Consider the following 7,455-nt stretch of genomic DNA (forward strand, 5'->3'; position numbering starts at 1 on the left):
CCTCCGAGGAAGAATCCCTGCGGGGTCGCTCCCGGGACATTGGAGATCCTTGGTGGGACGGTTGAGGGTCGGATTGGCTGGTTGGTTCTTCAGATCCAGTTTGTCCCAGCGCTGCTACCGTTGCGAGAACCTGCTTAGGCTGGGTGGAGTCGACTTCAGGCTGATCACCGAAACCGTACTCCCCTAGCTTGCGAACGAAGTCATCAGACTCCATGGAGGGGGTATCTCCCGAAATTGGGCTCAGATTGCCCAAAATCGACTCTTCAACCGGAGCTTCGCTTCCTCCGGCAGGCTCAGCCTGATCCGGATCTGCGCCGTTTTCCGGTGCCTCTACCTGCTCAGGACCAGCTCCGTCTTCTTGAGGGGCGGTTCCGGCGGTATGGGCCAAGAAGTGTACGAAGTGGCACCTCTGCTTTTCTAACACCTGGGAGACCCAGGCGGATCTGCATTGGTCTTCCACCGTTGTTTCCTGCACAGGGGCGGATTGGGTGGGCTTTGAAAATTCCAAATCCGAGGCGGAATCTTCCTTAGGAAGCTCCTGCATCTCAGATCGGATCTTCGCGACAGCGTCCAGCTCTGCGGCGGTCGCGTCTGCGTTACTTACCAGTGGGTTTCCGTCGGAATCGACGGTTTCCCCGATGAAGATGTGTATGCCGCCAATTGGGACGATGGAGAGCTTGACGGGGTTTGTTCTAGCCGGAATCCAACACTCATCCGGAGGGACGATCGGCAGACTTCCGGCGTAGAGGACGCGCCCCACAGCGATGGTGTCGTCGTAGCTTCCCATGGCGGAACCCTCCCGGTTCCGGCCTCCAGACGCCACAGGCCCCACGGTGGGCGCCAACTGTCGTTGCCTAATCGACGGTACCTCGGAGGAGGGATCCTCACGAGGGGGAGAAGAAGTAGGGGTCATAGGGCGGAGTGCACACGGGACGGTGGTACGCGAGTTACCCAGCTTCGGAACACCTGCACGATGACAGGGCCTACTGCTGCTTGTCTGGAATTATCTGGGCGCTTTCGCGTTGTTACAATGAGTTGTGGTTGTGCCTCTAGGGCTCCCGGGATCCGGCTTATATAGACGCACGGATCTAGGGTTTACACAGAGAGTCCTAGCCGGAATACAAGTTGCCTAACTACGGTACAAAGTCTTGCCGTGTACGTCAAGGATCCGCCTTCCTTCTAGGTCACGCTGGATCCGGATACTTCATGGGCCTCCACGGATCCGGCCTCCTTTGTAGGTCGGTTAGGATCCGGCTCCTCGTTCCTGGGCTGGACTTCATCCTTCATGATCTACAGCAACTGGGCCGCCCGATGGGCCACATGCCTCACCACCAACTATGGGCCACCCGGGCTTGCCGGATCTAGGCCATGCCGTTGATATACCCATAAAGTATACCCACAACAGTATGATGAGTGCAGAAGCGAGTTTTCCCTCAGTAAGAAACCAAGGTTATCGAACCAGTAGGAGATGAAGGCCCCGTGAAGGTTGTTGGTGAAGGAGTGTAATGCGGCGCAACACCAGGGATTCCGGCGCCAACGTGGAACCTGCACAAGACAATCAAAATACTTTGCCCCAACTTAACAGTGAGGTTGTCAATCTCACCGGCTTGCTGAAAACAAAGGATTAAACGTATGGTGTGGAGAATGATGTTTGCTTGCAGAAAACAAAAGAGAACAATGATTGCAGTAGGTTGTATTTCAGATTTAAAAGAATGGACACTAGTGGTGTCTCTCCAATAAGATAAATAACATGTTGGGTGAACAAATTACAGTTGGGCAATTGACAAATAGAGAGGGCATAACAATGCACATACATATCATGATGACTACTATGAGATTTACTTAGGGCATTACGACAAAGAACATAGACCGCCATCCAGCATGCATCTATGCTTAAAAAGTCCACCTTCGGGTTAGCATCCGCACCCCTTCCAGTATTAAGTTGCAAGCAACAGACAATTGCATTAAGTACTGTGCGTAATGTAAACAATACAAATATCCTTAGACAAAGCATTGATGTTTTATCCCTAGTGGCAACAACACATCCACAACCTTAGAACTTTCTGTCACTGTCCCAGATTAAATGGAGGCATGAACCCACTATCTAGCATAAATACCTCCTCTTGGAGTTACAAGTATTCAACTTGGCCAGAGCCTCTACTAGCAACGGAGAGCATGCAAGATCATAAACAACACATATATGATAGATCAATAATCAACTTGACATAGTATTCCATATTCATCGGATCCCAACAAACACAACATGTAGCATTACAATAAGATGATCTTGATCATGATAGGCAGCTCACAAGATCTAAACATGAGGGCATAATAGGAGAAGACAACCATCTAGCTACTGCTATGGACCCATAGTCCAAGGATGAAATACTCACGCATCAGTCCGGAGGAGGGTATGGTGATGTAGAGCCCTCCGGTGATGATTCCCCTCTCCGGCAGGGTGCCGGAGGAGATCTTCAGAACCCCCCGAGATGGGGCTGACGGCGGCGGCGTCTCTGGAACTTTTCTCGTATTTTGGCTCTCGGTACTAGGGTTTTCCGATACGAAGGAATATATAGGCGAAGAGGCAGCGTTGGGGGAGTCCCGATGTGGGCTCCCCACACACCGGCGTGGGGGTGGGCCCGGCCGCGCCGCCCTATGGGGTGGGGGCCCCTTGGCCCCCCTCTGGCCCTTCTCTGGCTCTCTGGGTCCGTCTCGGCAAAATATTGACTTCTGTCTTCGTGAGGTCCAATTCCGAGAATATTCCCTGTGTAGAATTTCTGAGACCAAAAACAGCAGAAAACAGGAACTGGCGCTTCAGCATCTTGTTAATAGGTTAGTCCCGGAAAATGCATAAAAATGATATAAAGTATGAATAAAACATGTAGGTACTGTCATAAAACTAGCATGGAACATAAGAAATTATAGATACGTTGGAGACGTATCACCCCACACCACCAAGCTTTACATATTTTCTCAATTCGATGAACATATATACATCTTGTCCTGATGTTCTGGCATTGGTGGAATAGGTAAATCGAAGGCAAGATGAAGATATACAAGAAAAAAATCAGATGCAAAATGAAGAAGATCAGCAAAATCAAAATAGCCAAGAAGAGCATATCTCTAGCTAGTTATTACTGGTCATATTTAGTTGTCTTTTGGTTATAACCAGTGTTTATTTTTTGGAGCATCAAAACTTAAGTCCACCGCCTAGGTATATTCAAATCACTTATATTTATCGTATCTATGTGAACATGATATTTATGTATCATCGTGACAATGAAATTGTCACACAAGAGGAAGTACGATAAGATCAAGTCAGTTGGCTATAAAAATAAAATATTACATCGTTACTTAGTTGGACGAGTGAGAATATGAGAGAGGAGGTAAGTAGGCTCTAATGAAAAAGCCAGCTCTACACATGCTCCTACACACTTTGTGAGACCGAAAGGTGGATCATATTTTGATAAAATAGTATTATATTTTTAGAATCAACTATTATATATGGTGGCTATAAATGACATGAAAAACCACTATAGCACTGCTGCCTACACTATTATTTTTGCTCTAATAGTATCATGCATTTGTTCTATGACTTGCCCGCTTTTTTATGCTTACTTTCTTCCTAAGCGGTTTTGAAATTTCACTCGACTCATCGGCAGTCAAACCAATTCATTCAACAAGATTCTTTCTTGGCACAAAACTTAAATGTGCAACTCAGAAAGCCAAAGCATATAGGAATCAGATCAACAACTCGATTTATTTTCGTGCAAGCGTGGAAAACCTCGATTTTCCTTTTCATTTCAAAAGGAAACATGGTTAATTAACATGAACAAAGCAAAATAACGAACATTACAGTACTCTGGTGCAAACCCCTTCTCTGGCCTCCTGCAGGCGTGGCACCGGTCCGTGTTGAACAACACCATTCACACCGTGGCACCGTGCTGCAGGCTACTTGCAGCCAGCCGGCCACTGTTTTTCTTCAAGGAACAAAAAAGAAACTGCTATTGACGACGAGGTGGCGGCGGATATTGGCTCGAACCGGACCAGGAGCCCGTAGTCGCCGGGTAGGTCCACGCAGTGTCCGGCTGCCATGCCCACTGCTCGGCGTCGCCGTACTCCGGCGCGGCGCCGCCGGCGCCGTAGCCGGAAGCAGAGGAGGCAGAAGACGGCACGGAGGCCACGGTGACGGAGGAGTCCGGGAACGAGTAGGACGACCCTGAAGAAGAAGTGCTGGTGCCACCGCCGCCGCCGTAGTACGGTGGGTAGCCGCCACCTCCGCCGCCGTGAAGAAGCATCTGGTACTGCAGGTAGTCCGAGACGGCGCCGGCCGGGTAGCCGTAGCCGGCCGCCGAAGAAGAAGCCATGGTTGGTGCTGATGAGTTGGCGGCGGTGGCGGCTGGCGGGGTGAAGGTGAGGCGCGCGTCCTCGGGGAAGTTGAGCTTGGCGCGGCTGCCGCGGAAGCGGAGCGCAGCGTCGTCGTAGGCGCGCGCGGCGGCCTCGGCGGTCTCGAAGGTGCCGAGCCAGACGCGGGCCGCCTTGTGCGGATCGCGGATCTCCGCCGCCCACTTGCCCCACGGCCGCTGCCGCACGCCGCGGTACCGCCGCTCCGGCGGCGCCGCCGCCGCCTCGCCGGTGTACGTGGGCGAGTATTGCTCTCCCATGGCCGCGCGCTCTTGCTCTTGTCCTGCCGATCGAGCATGTAAGTATAGGGGATATATAAGCTAGCTGGAAAGGGCAGCACGTAAAATTTGACTTCTCCATTGTCCCGATCGGTCGCGCTCGGTAGCTATACGCCTCCTATACGTCTATACCGTATACGGTTGCAGATATGTACGCGTTTTTTTGTTGCAATTTATTGTGACGCATGTCGACGAGTAGTAAGCTACTCGGAAAGATGCTTTCATCTGTATCGACCTGCTGCGAGCACGTGGAGTGCGTTCGTACCGTTCGTGTTCAGTGTGCTGATATATATGGGGGAGGTTTTGGTCTATTTGTTGTGTTGCACGAGTGCACTGAACCACATTTAAGGAAATGCACTGAACCATGTATATGTACTCTAGTTTGGTATTTCCCCACGATATTTTTCTTGATGTATAAAGTCGTTTTGCAAAACCATTGATCTGTAACGACCCATGCGTGTAATGCATGGACTCCTCTCGTTGCAAGCAAAGCATTGGTGGTACCCTGAATATTTTATCTCTCCAACAGCTTCTGAACACGTCACTAACTAACGTTAACAGTTTAACACCGGGCAGACAGCACCAAAGAGGTTCTGCATGACTAACACATGCTAAAAACATTAAGAAACACAAACTTCACTCAAAAACAAAGAAAAAGATGAAAAGCATTATCAGGACACCGACCTGCGAGCGCAAAACATTCTCTTCTGAAAGTAAACAACCGGTCCTCACCTGCCAGGGCGAGCTGATCGGGTGTCGGCGCGCCGGAGTAGCCTCCCATTGCCGCCGGATCATGATTCCAGCTGCCGTCCCACCGGCCGTCGCCGCCGGACACGACCCTCGCGAGCGCCGACACCATGGTCGACATCTCCTGCGCCTGGTACTCCCCGGACAGCACCGCCGCCGCGTCGGCCTCCCACCCACCATCATCCTCAGTGCCGTTGCCGCCGCGAAGCCGATGTGGGTTTGCCGCCATCTCGTATCACGCTCGCAATGCCGTCGCCGCTCGCATGCAGCGATCGTTCGAGCTAGTAGACTGAGCAGGCTAGACGATCGATCCAGTGACGAGCTTATAGCTCAGCTTCAAAGTAGTCTCAACTTGGATTGGATCCTCACTGATTCTATTTGACGAGGGGGACTTGCGGTTATATATACACTACACACGCGCGCGAGACGATGACGAGAAGATGAGTAGACGATGCAAAGAACAAGATGTGGTACGATCTGAACGGGAGGTGGCAAAGCAATAGCTAATAAGCTCAGCGCTGTCAGCTCGGCCTCAAGCTCAGCAATAGCCGCCAAATAAAGTGGGGGTGTTCAGATCGGCTTAGACCGGGTCCGCGCTGACCGCTGCTCACTTGAAGCAAGTTTGCGACGACCCATCGGTGAACTGCACTCGATCGACGAGCTAGATCTGGCAAGGGAGAGCTAGGTTATTAATTTTTGCGGCGTGATTAGGCAAACTTGGCGATCACAGACCGGTCCATGTACTCAAGAAATTCTCAGTTGAAACTGTAGTGCATCACTAGCATTTCTCAATGCCTTATTTTAGCAGTGGTGTCAAATAAACCGTTTTTAGGCACGAGAGGCCAAAATACGCCCTCAGCAGATGCTCAGGTGCCTAATTTTTCTAGAGGCACGCCCTAAATTTTGGCCTTCCCGATTCCATATTTCGTACATAGTGGCCCTCTTTCGGTGGCTAGGGTTACAACAATGATTCGGTCCCCTCTTCACCCTCGGCTTCTCATTTATATAGGAGGTGAAACCTAGACTTTTTCGTGTCGTACAAGTTATAAATTGTCGGCCCGTGTGGGGCCTTTCCCTATATTGATACAAATTTCCTATAACTCCAACTTCCTAATCCGAAGATCTCCAATCTTCTAGACCTCCAAAGCTTCGTCCATGGGCTTCCTGCTTTACTGTAGACCAGGAGTACTTATTCGACATGCCCTGTAGGCATACCTATGTCACCCGCGCCCTATAGCCAAAATACCACGGTCGCGCACATTAACTGCCTGGCTGAAAATTTAGTTCCACTTCCCTCCCCTGCCCCACCTTCTCCCCTGACCGCCGCCAGCCTAAATTTAACCATCCACCGTCGTCCTAGTCGCCGATAAATCCCCTGGGATGGCCGCCCCTGCCTCGCCGCCAATATGAATCGAGGCCGGAGCTGCGTCACCACCGTCAATTCGGCCCCCTCCGTCGCCGATGAAGAATCACTAGATCCATGACCTTCTAGTCAACACGTCGCCTCTTCGCTACTGCCATGCACGTCCGTGAGCTGCTCCACACCCTTCGCTACCGAGCAGCGGTGATCCCTCCTCCGCCTTGCGTGGTCATGGATAACATGATCAATGAGAATGAGCGTGGTTGCTCTTCAAAAAGGAAAAAGAAACGAGCAACGTGGAGACAGATATTGCGATGTGCACAAAGATCTTTTCTCATCGAGAAGTGGTGGTCATAGAATGGAGGGTAGAGAACAAGAGAGTGTACTTGATTTGATGTTGTTGTATGTGATGAACAATTTGCTATAGTGTGTTGATTTGTGTGCTACTTGATGGACCATTTGATGAACTATTTGTATTGTGCTATAATAATTAAGTATTATTTAAATTTATTTGTTTAAATTCATTTTAGACCATCCATCATATTATTTGTTTAACATGTGTATGCAAATGTGCAAAGAGATAGAGGGGCATGGCGTGGTTGCGGTGCCCTATTTTAGGGCATATGCTGAAGCGGTCGATCTTGACCTAAAATTAGGCATCTAAAT

The 7,455-nt window shown here is 50.2% G+C and overlaps 1 protein-coding gene across 1 annotated transcript; it reads right to left on the bottom strand.

Annotated features, from left to right (window-relative positions):
• Positions 1–3,735: 3,735 nt before the first annotated feature.
• Positions 3,736–5,839, bottom strand: LOC127323678 (uncharacterized). The gene is made up of 2 exons (XM_051351788.2): positions 5,415–5,839; positions 3,736–4,687 (listed from the first exon to the last, which is right to left on the bottom strand). Exons 1-2 carry the CDS (start codon positions 5,656–5,658, stop codon positions 4,005–4,007), a joined length of 927 nt encoding a protein of 308 aa, XP_051207748.1. The 5' UTR covers positions 5,659–5,839; the 3' UTR covers positions 3,736–4,004.
• Positions 5,840–7,455: the final 1,616 nt, after the last annotated feature.

The sequence above is a fragment of the Lolium perenne genome, chromosome 1 (genome assembly GCF_019359855.2).
Source record: "Lolium perenne isolate Kyuss_39 chromosome 1, Kyuss_2.0, whole genome shotgun sequence".
Taxonomy (NCBI): domain Eukaryota; kingdom Viridiplantae; phylum Streptophyta; class Magnoliopsida; order Poales; family Poaceae; genus Lolium; species Lolium perenne.